General features: G+C 59.6%; 3 protein-coding genes and 1 non-coding gene across 9 annotated transcripts; 3 read left to right on the top strand and 1 right to left on the bottom strand.

The window, feature by feature from the left end:
• The first annotated feature begins 549 nt into the window (after positions 1-549).
• On the top strand, positions 550-6,322 carry JAML (junction adhesion molecule like). 3 transcript variants are annotated; one of them, XM_015298256.4, is made up of 8 exons: positions 550-709; positions 2,462-2,715; positions 4,115-4,278; positions 4,539-4,764; positions 4,903-5,020; positions 5,387-5,447; positions 5,551-5,646; positions 5,765-6,322. In XM_015298256.4, exons 2-8 carry the CDS (start codon positions 2,673-2,675, stop codon positions 5,924-5,926), a joined length of 870 nt encoding a protein of 289 aa, XP_015153742.1. In that variant the 5' UTR covers positions 550-709; positions 2,462-2,672; the 3' UTR covers positions 5,927-6,322. The 3 variants fall into 3 exon arrangements, with proteins under 3 accessions (XP_015153742.1, XP_015153743.1, XP_417915.4); XM_015298257.4 differs by lacking the exon at positions 550-709 and adding an exon at positions 1,510-1,753; XM_417915.8 differs by lacking the exons at positions 550-709; positions 2,462-2,715 and having other exon boundaries at positions 3,827-4,278.
• LOC101747663 lies at positions 4,534-13,654 on the bottom strand. The gene is made up of 3 exons (XR_006932087.1): positions 13,278-13,654; positions 12,300-12,399; positions 4,534-5,009 (listed from the first exon to the last, which is right to left on the bottom strand). It is a non-coding gene; the product is annotated as an uncharacterized LOC101747663 (transcript).
• Positions 7,531-11,728, top strand: SCN2B (sodium voltage-gated channel beta subunit 2). Its single transcript, XM_417914.8, is given in 5 exon segments — positions 7,531-7,738; positions 9,660-9,691; positions 9,693-9,827; positions 9,987-10,197; positions 10,278-11,728. Coding segments are annotated over 5 exon segments (648 nt in total). The 5' UTR covers positions 7,531-7,668; the 3' UTR covers positions 10,478-11,728.
• Positions 13,611-19,762, top strand: SCN4B (sodium voltage-gated channel beta subunit 4). Of its 4 annotated transcripts, none has more exons than XM_046903812.1 (6): positions 13,611-13,783; positions 14,420-14,459; positions 17,062-17,225; positions 17,798-18,020; positions 18,110-18,239; positions 18,311-19,762. In XM_046903812.1, exons 3-6 carry the CDS (start codon positions 17,124-17,126, stop codon positions 18,402-18,404), a joined length of 549 nt encoding a protein of 182 aa, XP_046759768.1. In that variant the 5' UTR covers positions 13,611-13,783; positions 14,420-14,459; positions 17,062-17,123; the 3' UTR covers positions 18,405-19,762. The 4 variants fall into 4 exon arrangements, with proteins under 4 accessions (XP_046759768.1, XP_015153740.2, XP_417913.3 ...); XM_015298254.3 differs by lacking the exon at positions 13,611-13,783 and adding an exon at positions 13,821-14,222; XM_417913.7 differs by lacking the exons at positions 13,611-13,783; positions 14,420-14,459 and adding an exon at positions 14,134-14,222.
• The last annotated feature ends 58 nt before the right edge of the window (positions 19,763-19,820 follow it).

The raw sequence follows: 19,820 nt of genomic DNA, 5'->3' as shown, positions 1-19,820 counted from the left end.
ACCCAGTCTTCCCTAGAAGCCTGCTGATGGCCATTAATCAGAGGTTTGTAGGAGTTCTGACTGCAAAGCGAGTCAGCTGTAGATCTGTGTCTCCAGATAATTTTCTTTCCTCCCATTTACAGTAAATAACATTTAAAAAGATCGTGCTTTGTGATGGCTCAATGTTTCTACCAACAAAAACTATCCTGAGAAAGGATGTTGGGATCTGCAGCTTGGAGGAAGTGGCTTTGTTGTTCCACTTTCAGCTAGAACGTATCGCTCTTCTTCATGGAAATTATTTACTTTTGTTTTCCACAGAATGTTCACTTTCAGCTGTGACTGTTTGTGTAACAGGGCTAAATCCTATATAACAACTAATGGATCAGTGCTGTGGTGAAAGGAGTGGGGCTTGGCCATATCTCTTACCTGGAGTGGCTTTTGAAGCTGTGTTCCCATCTGTAATTCTTCTTGCCTGTCTCTAATAGTCCCTTCTGACTTGTCAGTACCCTCAATCTTCCTCTTACACGTTCTAAACTTCCTCTTAAAAGCAAAGAGTGACCACCAAACCGAACCTTAAGTCTGAGACCTGAAACAAAGAGCTGCTGTGTTCTAAGCATCTCGCACGCACAACCCCAGGAAGATTTAGTGTGATTAATTCAGAGACTCCAAAGCAGTCACTGAAGAGCTCTATGCACAAGATAAAAAAGTAGGCTGCCCCAAACCACACTGGGTGAGTATTTATTTTTGCTATGAGCGCTTATTTTGATGGTTGGGTTTTTTTTTTCTCCTTCGTGAAAAGAAAATTACTGAAACATAGAAGTACTTGGAATGAGGATTCCTATGTGCAAAAGTGGGGAAGTATGAAGGTGGCGTGGGATCCATGTATTTTTTCCTTGTCTTTTCCACATGGATTGAAGAGGACGACCCTGTGAGGCTTTGATAGGGGTTGGGTGTGTCAGCATTGTAAGCTCTAACAGCCTGGGTGAGTGGGTGCTGCCTTCAGCACTTGCTGGTGCGTGTTGTGAAAGGAGACCCTGCAGAAATGCATTCCGAGGTGGGACCAGAAAGGGATCAGAATTCCGAGGTGGGATCAGAAGTAGGGTAAGAAGTCCAGGCAGAGCTTGTTGGTGAATAAGGACCGGAGCCTCAGCAAGAGGAATTTCAACATTCTGAGAGCTGATACTCCTCTGTGCAAGCTTCTGTGTGCTGCCTTTATTAAGTTAGGTCCTGTTTTCACCCCAGGACGGGGGTGGCCCTGAGAAGGTGTAGCTCCAGCTGTGTTCCAGAGCTTCAGACAGCATAGCTGAAGTAAAACAAGGTGAGGTAGCAGGATGCTTTGGCCTGCTGAGCTGAGATATGTTGCACTGACGCATCTTTGGAGCTGAGTGTGAATTCTGTTGTTTGTAGGTCATGCATGCACAAGCGTGAGTTGCGCTGCAGATTGTCGTAGCAGACATGCAAAGGAGAGCGTACCCAAACCACAGCTCTCTCCCCTCCACCTCCACAAAGCCCATCCCCCAGACAGATTTTGGTCTTTGAAAGGCAGATTTGAGAGAGCCACGGAAGGCTTGCTGCCATTTTCAGGATTTTGCTTATGGGATTGGAGGGCAGGGAAAAGCAGGGTGGTTTTGCATCACCAACCATAGGCAGCGAGGCCCTGCTCTGCCTGAAAAGCCCTTTGAACTGCTTTGCAGTTTAGCATAGACCCCACAGCTGTGGCTTTCTGCTCTGCGGTGCTGGATGGAACGAGATGGCAGCATAGGCACAATACCAGGTATTCACCTTACATATTTACCACCTCTCCTAGGGCTGCTGCTTGGGGTGTATCTCTGCTACCTTTATCTATTCCAGGCTTTGCTGAAGCCATTCCAGAGGGCCTCTGATTTTCACAGCGGAGGAGAAATGAGAGAAGCTAATGAGACTTCAGATATGATTCATTTCTTGTTGCTTTTATTGCTGCAGCAAAAAAATGCCTGTATTGAAAAATGTACGCTGGTAATCTGGCAGGCTGGTACTGCTGGCCTCGCTGTGATCTGTGTGTGAGCACTGGCAAGCACATCCCTGCCAGTGACAGCCAGTTCTTCCTCGGGTTGTCTAAACACGTCTATGCTTGGGGGAAAGGAGGCACATCAGCTGTACTGAGAGATGTGCAGCAGGTCAAGCAGCGCAGTGACCAAACTCAGCGCTGTCTGGGCAGACCCAAAAGGCTCCAGCACAAGCGTTCAATGTCTGTGGTGTTCTGAAGCAAGGAGGTTATCTCTAGGATAATGTGATTTTAGGATCTGTATCCAAACTTCCCCGAGTCTACAGGAGAAAAAAAAAACAACATCCTATTGTTTTCTAAGCAGTGGATAGCTGTGAATGTCTCAGTTTTGGTGGTAAGGAGTCGACCCCCAAACCACCGGAAAGGTGCATTGGTTTAGGGGAAATGCAAAGATGTTCAGGCTGAGCCCTCCCCCCATCTTTCACTCTTCCTTTCCAGGGCTCAGAGCGGTCTACATCTGACAGCTGGGCTTCACTGAGTTGTAGGCTCCCAGCTGGGACAGGGTGAACTTTGAGAGGCCGAACATCCAGGGAGCAGAGATCACATCCCTCCCCGAAGGACCGGAGGAAGCCTTCTGCAGGCCTTGGGGTGCAGCTGCAAGCAGTTGGTGTCCTGCACGTGCCACCTCTGCTGCTCCCCTTGAGAGAAGATGAAGGTGCTGCTGGACCTGGCTCTGGTGCTGACATTGCTGGGTAAGCTGTAAATAGTTCTGGTGGCTTTACCCTTGCCTTTGCTTCCTCTTTTCTGCTGTAAGGACCACTCAGGCTTGCAGGCGCACAGGGCTGGGAGTGTTAAGCGTGCCAGTAACTCCTCTGGCATCTGTGAGCTGCGTGTTCCCTTCCTGCACACGCATAGGCTTGGAATTGTCACAGCATCCTGTTGGAGGCCTGTACTTACTGTACCAGGCTCCAAGGCTTTGGAAGATGTAGAAAAGCTTTACCACATCTAAACGCAGGGGAAGGCTTCCAAGCTATTGATTTTTGGCTCTGCTTGAGGCAACTGGCCTCCTTGGTCTCCTCGGCTGACATACCCTTCGTGTTTGCCTCTACAGCTGGACAAGCCCAAAAGAAACCTGTTTGGGAAGCTGTAGCACTTTGCATTCATTACTTACAGGGCATCAGACAAGTGCTTGGTGCGTTGCCAGGGCCCAGCCCTTGGTGGTTGTGGTAGGGCTGAGCAGGGCAGCTCAAATGCTGGGAAAAATGTCCCTGCCCAAGCAGCTCCCTCTGACTCAGCTCAGCCGGCCCTGACACACAGTGCTGGGAACTCTGTTCTCCTGGCTAGGGTCTGCTGATGCTTCTCTCTGTTCCTTGCAGTTGGCAGCGCTTCCCTGCTGTGCTGCTTCCCATGGCTCTGCTCTGCGCTGCCTTCCAGCCAAGCAGGTGCCTCTCTTTGCCGTTTTGATCTCACAGATTTCAGGAGATGGAGGCTTTCCTTGAGAAAACCCCCGGGGTGTTCTCTGCCCTGCGTGTTTCCTGCTCTGTGCTTTGTGCTCCCCTATGGCAGCAGTGCTGGTCGTGCTCAGCTCTGTGCTTTCACGTCTCTGTTTGTTTCGGCTTTGTTTTGCTTCGCTCCACTTCTCCAGAAACCCATAGAGGTGGTTTTGTGGTTGGACACATCCGAGCTCAGTCGGGAACCTGTGAGCAAGCGGCCAGGAAGCCAGATGGGCAGGTTGTGAAAGGAGGAACCGAGACTGATGCACAGGGGCCAAGTTGCCTCTGGCCTGCTGCAGATGAGTGGCACCGGTTCTCCCAGCCCGTGACTCACATGAGCCACAGTGCAGGAGCTGCAGCCTTCAGCCCCGAGACACAGAGGGCTGAGCACTGAGTCCCAAGGTGTATTCCCCACTCCCCTTCCATGCGGCTTGTTCAGTGAGTGCAGCAGCCCTCGGTGTCCGGCGCCCAGGAGGATGTGCTGCCTCGCATCCCCGGCTTGTCGAAAGCAGGGCTCAGGGAGAGGCTTTGTCTGCAGGGCCTCCCCGCTGCTCCCCGGACTGCTCGGCGCCTTTAGGCTCATCCAGAGAGGAGACATCCATGGGGACAGGCAGGCTGCACTCAGCCATCCTCATCCTGCTGTCCTTGTGCCTGGCAGGGAGGAGCAGCAGCTTGGCTGGATGGGTGTTCACAGAGCCCTGGCTCCATGCTAGCGCTGGGGACTCCGTCCTGCTGCGCTGCCTCTTCCAAGACCCAGAGGCCACGGGCTGGACGGTGACCAAAGTGGACTGGCTGCGTGTGCCGGGGGCTGGCAAACAGAAGGTGGGTCAGAACCGGGGGTGGGCAATGGGAGGGAGACTGAGGCAGCCCCGCTGCTCTTGGAGCACTGCAGGAGGAGAGCTCCCCAGCTGCATGCCCTGCGCTGTGGCATTCAGTGCTGCGTCCTGGGGCTTTCCAGGGGTACAAGTGCAGGAGGGAGCAAGCTGGGCTCTGTGAGTGGTGAGCACCGTGTGTGTGGGGGGGAGAGGCTGCAGTGCCCTGCTTGCTGGGCTCCGCTCACCAGCTGCTCTGTGCCCGGACAGGAGGAGATGGTATTTTATTACTACAGCAACTCTAGTGTCCCCGTGGGCCATTTCCGAGACCGGGTGCGGTGGCAGGGAGATGTCTCGTGCTGGGATGGCTCTATCCAGCTGCAGGATGTGCAGGTGAACGACAGTGGCAGGTACACGTGTGAGATCCGTCTGTTTCAGCACGGCAGCATCTTCAAGAACCACACGATGCTGCGCGTCAGCCCTGCGACACCGACAGGTGTGTGCCCCAGACGCTCCCCTCACTTATCACCCCATCCGACCCCTCGCAAAGGGGTTTCCATACCTACCAGCACAGTTCTGCAGCGGTGCTGGCGTCCCTGTGGGTTCCAGCCCCCACCTTGGTGTGTCCCTGCAGATAGAGGAGCAGAAAGTGCCCAAGTCCTGGGGCGTACCGGAGTTTGGGCTGTGACCGTGTGCTGCAGCGCTGTGGCTGTGGTGCTGGCTTTCCTGGCAGGACTCAACCTGAGGAAGAGGTACCGACGCTCGCTTCGGGTTTACCGGGCTGAGCAAAGCACCTCCTCGCGTCCCCCCGTTGACCTGCTCCAAGCGGGATGCAGATGCGGGATGCGGAGGTGACGGCTCAGCGCTGCTCCTGCTGCCCTCTAGTGTCACTCTGCCCTCTCCCCCCAAAGCTGCTGGGCTCCCCGCTGCCTGCATGGCTGCACCCCTCTGAGTCAAGGGAGGTGGTGGGCACTGCAGGACAGAAGCAAAGCGCGGTGGGCTCTGTCACCTGGCGGCCACCGAGGTGCATCAGAAGGGTCACAGGAGTGGGATTTGGGGGTGGGAGGAGCAGGCGATGCCTTCTGCTGGGGGTGACAACTCTGCCGCTTTCCCTGAAGGTCTGCAGCCACCACGGCCCTGGAGAGAGCCAGAAATGACGGCAGCAAGGACAAAGCCAAGGTGGGAGCTCCAGGTGGCTAAGCACGAGGTGCCATGGCTGTTGCACTGGCCCTCACCTGCCTGTTTGCTGCTTGGTTCCAAGTGTCCTGCTGTCCCCCTCTAGGAAGGGCTTTACTCCTCGATCCCTGAAGCTGAGGCGCCTAAGGCTGATCGGGATGCAGGGAAGAAGAAGAGAGCTGACGAGACCTACATCACCATGGTGAGGAGGGAGCAGCTCCAGGGCTGTGAGACCCCTTACACCACCCCCCTTCAGGCTGGTGATGCCCAATGGCCCCAGTGCTCACAGAGGGTCTCACCCTGTCCCTGGTTCCTTGCAGCACCCCTCCGTCCTCCATGAGAATGGCGTCTACGTGGAGCTGGCCAGGGGGGTGATCCCAGCAGAGTGGATGGCAGAAGGCAGACAGGATGGCAGGCACAGCGAGCAGCCCTACAGCCAACCCCAGGAGGGACTTCCTCGTGTCCCGGAGAGGGAGAAATAGCCATGCTGGGGCTGTAAACCCCTTAACCAGCAGCTACGTGCAAGACTTCTTTGCTCCTTTGGCTGCTGTCAGCCCTTCACTGTTATCTCCATTCTGAACTGCTGCTGGGACATGGCTTGTCCAGCATCTGCAAGGTGACCTGGGGAGGTGTCCCCTCTGGATCCCTTCTCCCTGGCTCCCAGAAAGGGACACAGAGGACACAGTCCCCACTTTCCAGCACTGATCAAGGTCCACGCTGCTCCAGGACTGGAATTAATGAGGAGAGCCTGGCTGGGGAGGGAAGAGGAGGAGGGGGGGGGGGGGGGGTTGCGGCTGTGCAGTGGTATCTTCTGCAGTTAATAAAAGTCAGCGAGGCCCAGGGAGCCTTCCTCTTTCCTGGCTTCCTTTTACCTCCTGCTTAACTGTGTGATGTCGGAGTGTGCCAAAACCCGCCTGGCTTCAGCAAAACGGGCCGCAGACGGGGTCCCTTTGCAGCAGGAGGGCGCCTGCCTGGGGATGGAGCAGAGCGGGGAGCCCCACGTGCGATGCGCCCACGTGTGCCCAACCCACCGTGAGCGACCACCCCTGCCTGCAGCCCACCGCCGGGACTCGCTGCTCCGGGTGGGCGGGACAGCAATCCCAGCCGCTCCTCCTCCAGGACTGCCGCCTTGCAATGTGCTGGCTCCCCTCCTGCCACTAAATATAGATGTTTGACACCTCCAGGTGCAGAGCTGGGAGCTGGGGACCACCTCCTCGGCTCTGCTGGATGGGAGACTGCAGCACAGGCTGCTCCGGGCTGCACTCCTTGGTTTCACGTTGCCACCCTACTCTCTTTTTCCTGGGTGAGGAGAAGCAGCACCTGCAGCCCTTTTTGGGGTGCTGGGTTTGCATATGGCCACTGCTGCCTTGCAGCAAGGTGGGACCCATCCCAGTAAAGCAGACCCAGCTCTGCCTGCCCCCATTGCGCCCCATCCATCCCTCCTAAGGGCCCCTGTGTGCAGGGGCTGAGTTGTGCTCTGCCTCCAGGGCATCCCTCACCTTTCTCCTCTTAGATGCTGCCTCAACAAACCTCACCACACGGGGACGGGGCGGCTGTGTGGCTGCTGTCACCCATTCCATGATCTCCACACGCTCTCCTCGCACCGCGGATCCAGGGTCGGAGTTCCTATGCCATGTGCTGAGCTGGGGCACCTTTAGCTCCTTCCAGGTCCTGCAGAACCTTTGCACTCTGCTTCCAGGAGAGGGTTTCTGTGCTCCCAGAAGGTGCCACACGGTGTGGCCCCGGTGGCATGGGGGCTGCAGGGGCTGTCGGAGCTCCATGGCCAGGTCTGTGCTGCAGGGCGCTTCCTTTGCACTCTCCATGGGAGCCCTGAGCACTGCTTGCTTGCTGAGAGGGAATCTCAGCAGAAGCCTGTGTTGGACGTGGTGCTCTGGGGGGATGCTTGGTCACAGCGAGAGAAGCAAAGCTGCTCTGGCACAGCCCACCCCGTACCCCACAGCACGGAGCAGCGATGTGCCAGGAGCCTCCGCTTCTGTTCAGGGGAAATTTTTTCTGCCCTCCCACTCGCTCTGCTGAAATCCACCAACCATAGCATTTACCGATTTTTTCAGCCCAGCACCGCTCCACCGGCCATATTGGGCTGTAGAAATAAAGCAGCTCTAATGTTATATGTCACCTGCAAATAACCCGGGCGTTCGAAAAAAGCAAACCACCACAACCCACACCAACACCAAGCCCTCTCCACACACCCAACTCCTTCACAATGAGCCTGGATGCCTGGCTCCCGCAGCCTGCCCTGTGCCTCTCTGCCCTCAGCCTGCTGCTCTCGCTGGGTAAGTGCCACCCCAACCCCTTGCATGGGACAGCACCCAGGCGGGGAGAAGCCCCCTCCCCACATCTGGGCCCCGAGAAGCCCCTCTGGGCGAGGAGCAGCGGTGAGATGCTGTGCTGCAGGGATGGGGTGGAGATGCCCTGATGCCGAAATCCGCAGCCAGGGTGACCTGCTTGTGGGCAGGGTGGGGGTACGCTGCAGCATCGCCTCTCCCGACAGCCGTGTGTCCTGCTTGCTGGGGTTTGCTGTGCGCAGGGCTGGTTGCATGCCCTGCAGGGCTGCGGCAGGGATGCCGGCTGCTTTGCTTGGCTGGGGTCAGCCTGGTGGGCTGTGGGTGCTCTGTGCTGTGCTTTGGGGTCAGGGTAGCAGCGGGGCGTGTGCGAGGGGAGGGGGGGCTGCGCTCTGCTTGCTGCGTCCCTGCCCTGCCCTGCAGCCAGGAGCGTGTGTCAGCAGGTTTGGGGCTGTATCGATTGGGAAGCAGGGATGCATCCATCACCTCTCCAAGGTGCTGCTCGCCCTGGCCTGGAGCTGCTGGGGGGGCTGCTTTGGCTTTAGGAGAGAGACCATCAGATAGAGGAGAAAAGCTCAGTGAGATCTTCTTCAGAGCCTACGTGTCATTTCACCTCCCGAGCCCTGGGGAGCAGGGTGTTGTGTGACAGCATTTGGGCTCACGGAGCACCAAAGGGCATAGCCTGGATGGTTGGTCCCAGGGGTTTCTTTTGCCACTGATCTTGTCTGTAGCTGCTGGGGTGTGCTGGATAGGGCCATATCTGGGACACATGCATGTCAGCACTCTCAGGGCATGCGTGAGCTTCCCATGAGGACCCTCTGGCTGCACCGTGGTCCTGCAATGCCTAGTGTCTGTGCAGAGCTCCTGCTGGCACCCAGCCCTCTGCAGAGCACTGGAGGTGCAGCACAAAGCAAAGTGCAGGCTGAGAGCCCGGGACACAGCACGGGGCTGGGTGCATTGAGACTGTGTGGGGGTTCCTGGGACAAGCAGACACCCAGATCTCCTCTCTGCCAGGATTGCTTGGAGTTGACCATGCTGTGGCTGGGGCAGAAAGGCTGGGACAGCCCCAGATGTGCACTGTTGCAAGGCAATGGAGAGGTGGTTTGGGAATGGCACCGGGTCCCATCTTGCAGCCAAACCTGGGGCTTGAGGATCTGCAAGGCAGAGGTGTCAGTGTCGTTATTGCTGCCCCGTGGGGTGCTGTGCCCCCTTGCAGCCCATCTCTGCCCTGTGCCCTCCTGTGCAAACTGTGGGTGGGTGCTGGGTTGTGGGTGCTGCTGGGGACAGCTAGAGATCTGGGGAGCTGCAGGAGAGGGGTGGAGGTGCGTGCCCATGTTCCAGGTGAGCAGTGCCGGCTGCAGTGGGTGCTGACCCAGTTTCTGTGCCAGGAGTGCAAGGAGTGGCTTTGTCCTCCCAGGGGAGGAACTGAGCTCTTGGCCCCCTCTCTCCCAGATGGAGGAGCTTTGCCTGACCCCCACAGGGTGTGGGGGAGCATCTGCAGCCCTCCAGGTCTGTCCCTGCCAGCTCCCATCCTGTGCTGCCGTAATGCGTCCTGCCTGGAACAGAATCTGATGAGCACAGCCATAAATTTCCCTCCCTGCGGCCGTGGTGCTGAGCCCTGCACACTGCTGCTGCATCCACCCTTTTGCATAGCGGGATCGATTCTGCAGCAGCAAAGCCTTGTTTAAGCAGCAAGGAGCGGGGATTGCATGGACTCAGCAGAATTTGGCGCTGGGAGCCATCAGGCCAGCATGGCAAAGGGGGACCTCAGCCATTGCCACAGTGCTTTCTGCCCAGATCTGGGGGTGTCCCCCAGAGCCACAGCATGCAGAAGGGCTGAGGGGCACCAGGGTGGGGGGTGGGTATGGATGGGAATCTGCGCCCCTTTAACACATCCACACTCTCATCTCAGTGCCCACAGGGCTGGGAATGGAGGTAATGGCCCCCCCCTATCATCAACGCCCTGAACGGCACCTCTGTAAAGCTCTCCTGCACCTTCAACTCCTGCTACAAGGTGGAGAACAAGCAGTTCTCCCTCAACTGGACATACCAGGCGTGCACAAACTGCTCTGAGGAGCTGGTGAGTGCCTCAGGGCTGGGGGCTGCCGGGAACCCCGGGCTGCATGGGGTGCCCTGGGCCATCTCCTTGAATGGAGTGAGCATGGCATGGTGAGGGATGGGGCTTGGCTGGGGGGGGACGAGGGCTCGGGGTACCCCAACACCTCTCCCCACTGCGCAGTTCCTGCAGTTCCGGATGAAGATCATGAACAAGCAGCTGGAACGCTTCGGGAACCGGGTGGAGTTCACTGGGAACCCCACCAAGAACGACGTGTCCTTCACCCTCAACAACGTGCAGCTGGAGGACCAGGGCACCTACAACTGCTACGTCCTCAACCCCCCGGACCGGCAGCGGGGCCACGCCAGCATCAGCCTGAAGGTGCTCACTGAAGGTCAGTGCAGCCCCGTTCTCGTGCCCAGCGGCGCCCTTGGGTGCTGGGTGCCAAGGGCTGACCCTGCCCCGTGTCCCCAGAACCCCCAAAGCGCGATTCGACGGTGGCCGTCATCGTGGGTGCCTCCGTGGGCGGCTTCCTGGCCGTGGTCATCCTGGTGCTGATGGTGGTGAAGTGCGTGCGCCGGAAAAAGCAGCAGAGGCTGAACACGGATGATCAGAAGACGGAGGAGGAAGGAAAGACGGACGGCGAAGGCAACCCGGAGGAGGGCACCAAGTAACACACCCCGCTTCCCCCCTCACTGTACAGCCTGTCCCGTTGGTGTGCTTCCCACAGCCAGGATTGCTGTCTGCCCAGAGTATCCCTCCCGCCACCCGCACCGCCAACCCGCCTGGAGCAGGGCGCAGGGAGGAGCGGCCCCGCAGCTGCAGGGGGGGCCGGGGGGGCTGGCTCCTGCCCCACAGCCGGGCTGGGACCGGCTCATCCCTGCTCCGTGGGGCGCAGGCGGTGGGGATGGGGTGGGGGAGGGGGGCAGAGCACCGATGTCCCCGTCCCATCCCCGATTCTGCCCGTCCCTGTGCTGGGGTGCCACGTTGAGAGGCTCGTGGCTCCCAGTGTGTCACGGACGTGCCCTTCTCGGGCTGTATTTGGGCCTGAGCACCTCATCCGAAGGTGCCGGGCTGATTATTCAGTGTGTGTTTACTTCCCGCGGAGATGACTGGAATGGAATGTGTTCTGCTGATGTGCCAAACCGCAGCGGCGGGGAGAAGGAGCAGCGCGTGCCGGGATGGAGCGGGCACAGCCATCACCCCGAGCCCAGGACCCAGAACTGCCCCTCCCGGCTCCTGCGGGGCCCTGCACAACTCGTACTGCCACGGCCACGCACTGCCAGCCCGTGGGGCCCCGCGGTGCCGCCCCCAAAACTCACAGTCCAGCTCCTGCTCTGCTTGCAGCTCCCTCCCGGAGGAGCCTTTGGGCAAACCCTCGCCCTGTGCATCCAGGATCTTGCAGGAGAGCGGTGCCAGCAGAGGCAGCAAGCGTTGCATCCCCTGCTGCACCGTGCCCTGCTGTCCCTTGTCCTGCCGCAGCCAGGATGTGCCCTGCTCTGCCCCATGCACCCCCCGGGCTCAGCCCGCTGCCTGCACCCACACGCACAGCTGCATTGCTTTGCTGCTCCACTGTGAGCGGTTTTTGGGGCCAACTCCAGCTGTGAGCTCACAGCCAGCCCCACACCTGCCTTCATCTCACTCAAGCACTGTCCTTGGATCGCAACTTGCCAATGCATCTGTCTGTACATAGCTGTACACAACGGAGAGCCTACAAATATATATACATAGATGTATATATATACACGGGAGGTGCTGCTATCGGCCATAGCTGCACTTTGGGTTTGCGCCTTCCAATGTTTGTTTCGTTTTTTCTTCTTGCCAAACATTCTGCTGGTGGTGTTTTTGCCAAAGCCTGACTGACTGGAGGATGTTTTTATTGCTCTTTGTACAGTTAAACAAACAGAGGAACAACAAAATGCAAAGTGTGCGTTGGGTGCTTTCATACCTCTGGCTGAAGAGCAGGGTGGCTCTGGGGAGCCCACGGCTCGGGACCGAGCCGTGGGCTCCCCAGAGCCACCCTGCTCTGCCCCATATGGGCAGCAGTTCTTTGGGTGCTAAAGGAAGCACAGCACAGCTATTTCTCCCCCTGGGGAAGGGCAGGAGGTCGGTGACGCTGCGCTGCTGGCCCGGCTGTCTGATGTTCTGCATGGAGGGACCTGGGGCAGTGAGCAGAGGGGGAATGGAGCAGGGGTTAAAGGACAGCAATACAGAGCAGGAAGGGTCCAGCAGAGCTTGTATCGAGTCAAGAAGAAACTTTCCCCTGGGACATGGTACCATTGCCTCCATGCAGCTGCCTCTGCAGTGCCTGCCCGGGGACACCACTCCCCTTTTTCTGCTTGCTTTAAAGGGTCCCCCAAACAGGGACTCGCTGGAGAGCAGGGTGGGCAGCGGGAGGACAGCTCTGCATAGAAAAGGCAGGGGGAGAGGAAAGCATTGCCCAGGAGAGCTGCAGGCGGGGGAGGGCTGGGGATGGCACAGCAGCCAAGAACTCACCGCAGTCCGTGTGCCCGGACCTCCATCAGCTCCAGCCGGGACGCTGCTGCAGAGCTGGCTGCCAGGCTGCCTCGTCTTCTAAAGGTCGCAGCCAGAGGACCTTGCAGTAAATATAAGGTGCTGATGGGTAGTCCTGCTCCGGTGTCGCCACCTCCTCTTTCGCAGGAGGGCTCTGCCTGCTCCACGAGGTTTGGGAGGGGGCCAGAGCATCCCTGCATCCCTGCTGGAGCTGCTCCCTGCTGAAGCTGAAGCTGTGCAGTGTCTGCTGCATTGTGCCGAAGGCTGCTGCCCAACACTGCTCTGCTCAGCCCTACCCTGTGCCCCTGCCCACGTGGAGGGAAGCAGGAGCCCTCCTCGGGCGTTTTAACCCTCCCAGTCCCATTTTTGCAGGGCAAGTAGGAGGAATGGAGCAGCCCAGCAGCTCCGGGTGCAAGCAGCCAGCAGGAAGGACCCCTGAGCCCTGCGTCCCATCCCTCTGGGGAGGTGACAGTGTCCGAGCAGAGGGTGCTCGCCTTCCCTGTAACCAGACACGGCAGCCTCGTGCTGGGCTCAGCAAAAAGAGTTTCCTCTGAGCAGCAGTATCCCTGCGCCGGACATCTCAGCAGCGTGCCAAATTCCTCAGTGCCCTTTCCTGGCCGTGGCACACATGGCTGGCAGGGAGCAGAGCATGTTCCACATCCACGGCGGCAGCAGATGTCTGACGAGAGCAGTCGGCCGAGGATAGTGGCCGGGGCTGCCAAGTGTGACAGCTCCATCACAGCCGGTGACAGGCAGCACCGTGCTCCGAGCCCTGGGACTACAAGGGCACAGCTGGCCCCAGCACACTGCAGGCAGCACCTGCCCTGCCGCTGCAGGGCTGCTCCGTGGGAGCTCAGGGCTGCAGGGGCACACTGTCCTGGAGGAGGCTGGCTTCGAGCCTAAGTGCAGCGGATTGTATCACCTGGCTGTATCCGTCACCTACCCGTATCTCTCACCTACCTGTATCCATCACAGCCACTGAGACACCTCCTGCAGCATCAGCAATACTCTCTATGCTGCTCCTCTGCAGCACCGGCTGCCTGCGCTGCCCAGCCCAACCTCCCTGCACTTCTCCTGGCTCTTCTCCAGCTCAGCAGCCCTCACTCCTCACCCCACAGACACTGCCGGCACCCTCAGAGGGTCTCCCAGGACACCCCAATGCCTCACAAAGCATCCTCCTTTCTCCCTCCCTCCCTCCTCCCTGGTGCCCCTGGCTGGCCGGGAAGGAGCGTGGCTGGGACACGTGCGTCGTGCCGGGAAGGAGCGCTGTGCCACCTCCTCTCCTGCCCCGCTGTGCCTGGCCTCGGGATTCATCACCGCCTGCAGATTGCTGCTCACCACTCAGCGGTCTCACTCCCTAAGGGGCCCTTGGCAGAGCTCCATCCTCACACTTCACGTCGCGAGGGCGAGCAAGAGCTTGAACTTAGGCACAGCCAATTATCTCGGAACGCGCTCGGGCAGACAAAGTAAGTTTTCAGAGCGGCGCCAGGCAGACTTTGGGCACAGCTGAACCCATCGATGCACGGCTGCGTCCCCATCTGCGGCTGCAGCGACGCTCAGCGCCTCCCTGGGGCTGGCAGAGCGCCGCTGGGGTGGGCGCTGGGTGAGAGCCCGGCCCGGTTTGGCCGTTTTCCGGACGGAAGAAGGGAAAGCACCCGCCGCAGGGCTGCATCCGTGCGAGCTCCGAGGCCGGGCGGGTGGGCGGAGCGGGGGGCCCCGCGGGGTGCGGGGGACACCGATGGACGCGGGGACACGGCGGGGCGGGGCTCGGCGCCTCCTCCTCCTCCTCCCGGCGCGGCTCCGCCCGGTTCGGCTCGGCCTCGGCGGGGGCGGCCGGAGCCGGGCGCTGCGGGCAGTCGGGACGCGCCGCAGCCATGGCCCCGCGCCTGCTGGCCGCGCTGCTGGGTAAGGGCGAGGGGCGCCCGCTGCCACCGGGGGGATCCCCGGAGCCCCGCCCGCCGTGGGGGTACCCCGGGTTGGGTGACCCCCGTCTCGTCGCCCGCCCTTCGCTCGCGGCCGCTTTGCATCCGCACCGCAAGGAACCGGACGCCGCTGCTCGGATGAATGTGGCGAGCGCTAACACAATTACCTCTGCTCTGCAGGCGGGAGTCCGAAGCGCTGAGGATAAGTGGTTCGGCCAAGGTGACTTCGCAGCCGAGTCCGAGAGAGGGCTCTGAAGTCCCGGCTCCGGCCCGCACCAATCGCTGCCGGCACAGAGCTTCCTCCTGCGAGCGCTGCATCCCGCTTTGCCCCGCTCCGCTGCGCTGCTACCTGCCTGCTAACGGGGATAGCCGTAGGGAAGCAATGCACTGCTTCGGCGCAGCCGCCAGCACGCCGGCCGACAGGTCATTCTTTTTACGGTTCATTCTGTAAAACAACCGTTTGCATGCGCTTCTCCCCAGCGCGACCTCCGTGCTGCAGGGCTGCCGCCGGGAGCGTGGGGTTGGGGGGCAGCCGAGTCCCCCCCGCTCCCTCTCGGCTGCTCGGAGGAGCAAGGAGCCCACGGCCGTCCCCGTGCTGCAGCCCCTGGGCTGCTTCCAAGCTTCCCGCATCAGCCCGCACCCACCGGGGCACTGCGCTGCGTCGCTCATCCCGGTGCTCCCGAAACCAAAGGCTGCTTTTGCGCTGGGAAAAACTCCCTCGGGAGGTGTCTGAGAAGGTATAGTCCTTAAGGTTACTTTAAGTGTGCCGGAGACGAACGAAGGCGTTTAAGTACTGCGTCCCTGCAAGGGTTTGGCTGCCCCGCTGAACGTGCCCCGGCTCAGTGCTGCTTGCAGAGGGACGTGGAGATGCTGGAGAGCACGTGGGGGTGGAGGTGGCAGTTTGTCCCCCACGCTGCTGAGGGGAGCATCCGCGTGGGGGTGTGTGTGTCCGGGGATGCTGTGTTCCCAGGGCTGGCAGTGCGCTCCTGGCTGCACCTGGCTGACCTGCTGCTGAGCGCAGCCCGTCGGTCGCTCGGGAGCTCCTCCCTTGTAGCCTCCAGGTGGAGGAGGGACCCGTGCCAGGAGGTCACGGTGATTCTTATGGGCAACGAAAGTTTGTACCGAGTGGCTTTTTCGCAGAGGGTGGAGGTGCCCGGTGCCTTTCTGGGTGAATCCTATGAGCTCTTTCCGTTAGGACAGTGGTTCCCAGACCAGCTTGCCAATGGAGGGCTGCCAACCGCCCCTCTGGGGAAAGCCTTGCTCTGAGCTACTGCTGCTTTCTTGCACCCCAGGTGCACACCTCTCTGCTTGAGTGGTGGGGCACTGGTGCTGCTCCCCATCCATCTCTTGCAGTAGTGCTGCTGCTTGGGGGAAGGCAGCCCCAGGCTTGGGGTGATGTTGGCCCCGAGGGGCACGAAGTGGGGCTCTGGTGGCACCAGGTGCAGCTGCATGGGGCACGAGGTGTCAAGTGGAGCAGCAGCTCCCATCAGTGACCTCTCAGTGCATTTCCTCCAGGCTTTATTTAGTGGTAACTTATCGCTTCTGCCTTCCTGAAATCACAGCATGACAGGAACAAGATCAGCCTCTGTTTGGCCCGTGGATGCCATTCAGATTATGTTTATGATGTTATAACCATGGCAGGTAGGATTAGAAGTGTCACAAGCCACAAGGAATCGTCTTTCCTGCAAGTAAGTGTCCCCTTGCAGCACCTGCCTCCTCAGGCATCCTGCAGAGCCAGGCACCCCCAAGGCTGGAGGCACAGCCCCAGCTCCCCAGGACACTCCTGGCATACCCAGGGCTGCACAGCTCCCGGTGCTTGAGGGAGCCTCCAGCAGGAGGAGAAACGCTTCTTTGTAAAGTTAAGTAACTTCCCCTGCAGTGCTTCGATGCAGCACTGCAGCAGGGCCTGAAGCCCAGGATGCAGGGCTCTGGGTTTGGCTCGGGCTGCGACGTGCCTGGGGAGCTGTTAGCATGGCATGTGTGGGAGAATAAATCAGTGCGGAGGCGGCTGCAGCGGGGGGAGGCTGAGGGCAGCTCCTCTGAGTTGGGTGTCAGCAGCACTGGGAATCGGCTTTGGGAGCAGCAGTGACCCCACGGCACAGCTGTCAGTGCTCAGGGGGAGCTGTGTGGGTGTGGGTGGGTCCTGCTGAGTGCTGGCAGTGGGGCAGCGGATGCTCTGCTGGGTTGTGCCATGGCACGTGGCTGGAGTCCCGGAGCATGGTATCCCTGTGCTGGGGCCATTCCCTGTGTGGGACCCCAGCACCTCCTGCAGCTGGGATGTTCCAGCTCCCTGAAGTGCCTCTCTCTTCCAGCAGAAGGGAGAGCAGCGTTGAAGGTCATCCGTTGGCAACGGCGGCTGCAGGCAGGGCATGCTCTGCTGCTCTGCCCGGACCCGCTGCTCCGCTGCTGGGGTGAAGGGAAGGGCAGGGCAGGCTGGCAGCCATCCAGGGCAGCGATGCTAATTGGAGTTTGAGCTCTTGCTTTGAGAATGGAGGGCTCTGCTTTGCTTTCCGAGTGCTTTTGCCTTTTTTTTTTTTGTTTTATAACCCCCCCCCCTTCCCTTTTAAAGCTTAGCTGAAGGCACTGTGGATGACATGCAAATCAGGGCTTTCATTTGCATACTTTATCCGTGGTGATATTATGGATCCCTTTGAATCTGCGCTGTCTCTGGGGGAGCCAGGCAGGGCCTGATGCTGTCCCGTGGATGAGGCCAGCGCTGTGGCCGTGCCCATGGGATGAGGGCAGCCGGAGGGGCCCCGTGCTGCTCCCTGGCACCGTATTTCTCCCTGCAGCAACTGCTCCTCACGCTCTTCTCCCACCAGGTCTGTACATCCTCGCCATTGCCTTCGCCCTGGAGGTGTCGGTGGGGAAAACCAACACTGTGATGGCTCTGAACGGCTCCGACATCCTGCTGCCCTGCACCTTCACCACCTGCATTGGCTTCCAGGACCTGATCTTCACGTGGTACTTCAACTCAACGGAGCTGGTGGGTGCACTCCAGGCTTTGCCTGTGTTTTCCTGGCAGCTCCTTTCAGATGTGCTTCTCACTGGCTGCTTTCCTCCTCCTGTGGGATGCACTCCCTCTGAGCAGGTCCATCACAGGGGGGAATGGAATGGTGCAAAGAGGGAGCACCTGTGCATGCCTGTGCTTTGGAACAAAGCTGGCCTGGAGTTTCTGCCACGTAGAGCTGATTGCTTTCCATACATTGGTCACAAATTGGTTATACTTTAGGCAAAATATGGTTAATTTTCTCCTCCTGTGCTTGCTCTGAGATGCTAAAGCTTCAGTATAGATGTGCTTCCTTCCTGCTGTGCAGACTGCTCTCCTGCTGGTGAGGAGGAGGATTTGGAGCAGCTCTGTCCTGGAGGGTCCCGGAATAAAGACCTTTCCCTGCCCCGGAGTAACGCAGATCTGTGTGGCCCATCGCAGTGCTGCAGGGTGGTGGGACCGACCCACTGCATCCGTGCTTGGCCGTGCTGCTGCCATCCTGTGCCCACATGCAGGAGCTGGGCAGGGCAGGAGCTCTGTGTCCCACTGACCCCCCCGTGCCTCTGCAGATCTACCACGGCAAGATCAAGAGCAAAACCTCTGAGCCCATCCTCGTGGGACGCAACCCACGGGTCGAGTTCGTTGGCTCCACCACTGGGAAGGACAACAACATCTCCATCGTCCTGAAGGATGTAGAGCTCAGCGATGCCGGCAGGTACACCTGCCATGTCCTCAACCCCAAGGAGAAGAAGGCTCACAATGCCACCATCTTCCTCACCGTGGTCCATAAGTGTAAGTGCTGCTGGGGGGCGGTGAGCGCTGGGCTCACGGTGCCTGGGGGTGCCCTGACCCGAACCCCTTCCACCCCTCCTGCCCGGCAGTGGAGGAGACAGACAACACGGTGACGCTCATCATCGTGGGTGTTGTGGGAGGACTCATCGGCCTCCTCATCCTCTTCATGCTTGTCAAGAGGGTCGTCCTCTTCATCATCAAGAAGATCCAGGATGGGAAGTGAGTGTGGGCGCCCGGGGGGGGCGGCTGGGGGGCGGCGGGGCCGGGTGTCAGCTGTGTGCTCCCCGCAGGAAGGAGTGCCTCGTCAGCTCCTCGGGCAACGACAACACGGAGAACGGCCTGGCGGGCTCCAAGGCGGAGCAGAAAGCGCCCCCGAAGGCATGAAGCAGCCCTGCGCCCTGGGGAGGCCAGGTGGGGGTCGGCGGGGAGCCTCTCCCTTTTGTTTCCTTTCCAAACTGCCAACGCTCGAGACGTGTTTCTATTACACACGTGCCTGCAACCTGCGCTGCTTCTCCGAAAAGACTTTGGCTGCCGCGGGGACCGGGGGGGCTTCAGGTGGATGGGAAGGAGCGAACTGCCCGCCCTGCCCTGCGCTGGGGCCGGAGGGGCCGGGGGGGGCCGTGCCGTGCCGTGGGTCTGTGCTGGTTCTGCCCGTACTTACATCCCCTCGTTTGAAGGCAGCGATGCTTTCAGGGCTGGCTTTCCAAGGCTTCGCTCGTTACGTGGGGTTTTTTATATTAGGCTCCAGTGGGAAAGTGGCTGAGTGCATTTCCCTTTCCCCGGGGAAGGCTGCGGGGGGAGCACGATGGGATGCTATGGGAGGAGCAGGGCCAGGGCTGCCCCGTCCTGCTGCCCGTCCTGCCCCTGGCCGGCAGGGTGACCCTGAGACGTCGCCGTGCCTCGGTTTCCCCACCTGTAAAATGGGGAAAGCAGCGCCGCTCTACCTCACAGGGGTTGCTGTGAGGCTTCTTTGGCTCACTCTTTGTAAAGCACATCAGGATCTCTGGGTGAGGGGCGTGCAGGAAGCCACAGGGTCCCCGCAGAGGGTTCCGGCACCGGGGAGACTTCGCTGTGCTTCCCTTTCCCCACCTGTAGCGCAGGGCTCAGCCCTCGGCCGCCCCCCAGGGGCTTTGCACAGCACTCCGAGCTCCCAGGCAGAGGCACACTGCGAATGCCCCGCGTTACCCCTGTCGTGCATGAGAGCTTGGGCTGGAGCCGCCCCGACACCCCCGGCCCCCCTCGCAGAAAGCCTCCAGGGCAGGAAGGGATTTTTTTTACCGAACTGTTTTTAGCTGTCCTATAACCCGTCAGCCTTTTTTAGTCGGTATCTGGACACAGTTCCACCTACCCCAGGATATGCAATGCTGTACTATGCATGGATTATTCCTCTGGCTTGATGGAGGAAGTCAACATAACCCGTGTCTGAAATGCGGTTCTATCCATATGCCTATAGATGCAGTGTGGAATGCAGTGCAGGGTGGGGGGAGTCCTGCAGGACCCCTTCTCCTGGGGCCTTCCGTGGGCTCTGTGTGATGAAGGCACTGCCTGAGGTGTGAGCTGTGACGGACACATATGTATACGCATATATCAACACCTGTAGGAGATACCTGCAATAAACACCAGGTGTGCACCACGTGCTGCGTGATGACTTCAAACCCCTTTTTGCACCGTTAGGGTTTGCCCAGCTTTGCCTTGAGTGAAATAAAGTTTTGGTTTTGCCAGGGAAAACTCTCTGGTTTGGACTCTTCTGCGTGCTCATTTGGCCCCTGCTTGCTTTAAGAAGAGCGGGGATGGGAAAGC

Source organism: Gallus gallus, chromosome 24, assembly GCF_016699485.2.
Source record: "Gallus gallus isolate bGalGal1 chromosome 24, bGalGal1.mat.broiler.GRCg7b, whole genome shotgun sequence".
Taxonomy (NCBI): Eukaryota; Metazoa; Chordata; class Aves; order Galliformes; family Phasianidae; genus Gallus; species Gallus gallus.
Note: the sequence above shows the minus strand (reverse complement) of the source record. Positions and strands in the feature narration are given on the sequence as shown.